The sequence below is a fragment of the Austrofundulus limnaeus genome, unplaced genomic scaffold (assembly GCF_001266775.1).
Source record: "Austrofundulus limnaeus strain Quisiro unplaced genomic scaffold, Austrofundulus_limnaeus-1.0 Scaffold4104, whole genome shotgun sequence".
NCBI classification, from domain to species: Eukaryota; Metazoa; Chordata; class Actinopteri; order Cyprinodontiformes; family Rivulidae; genus Austrofundulus; species Austrofundulus limnaeus.
This window is the reverse complement of record NW_013956506.1, coordinates 3,443-3,758: the sequence shown is the minus strand read 5'-3', so window position 1 is coordinate 3,758 and position 316 is coordinate 3,443. Positions and strand designations below refer to the sequence as shown.

General features: G+C 50.0%; 1 protein-coding gene across 1 annotated transcript; it reads left to right on the top strand.

The window, feature by feature from the left end:
• Nucleotides 1-7: 7 nt before the first annotated feature.
• Nucleotides 8-316, top strand: LOC106512070 (putative selection and upkeep of intraepithelial T-cells protein 1 homolog; the record flags this gene model as incomplete). Its single annotated transcript, XM_014000765.1, is given in 2 exon segments — nucleotides 8-185; nucleotides 266-316. Coding segments are annotated over 2 exon segments (211 nt in total), but the record flags the coding sequence as incomplete, so codon positions are not given.

Sequence of the window (316 nt, the reverse complement as noted above, 5' to 3'; positions counted from 1 at the left end):
GTTCCAGAGTCCGGACCGGGACATAATGATGGCGTCGTACATCCAGAGGACGTCCCTGTCCTCCGAGGGACTGAGACACGGAGACGTGTCCCTGAGGCTCAGGAACGTGACACTGGAGGACAACGGCAAGTTCAGATGTTTCATCCCGAACCTGAAGATCGACGCAGAGGTTCTGCTGCTCGTCGGTGAGTGAACGGGTCCAAACTGAGATTAAAGTTGAGATTCTGGTTTACTGAAATGTTTTTATTTATTTCTGTTGTTTCAGACCCAAACTTTGTCAGCACCACACCATCAGAACCACCAGAGAACAGAAATC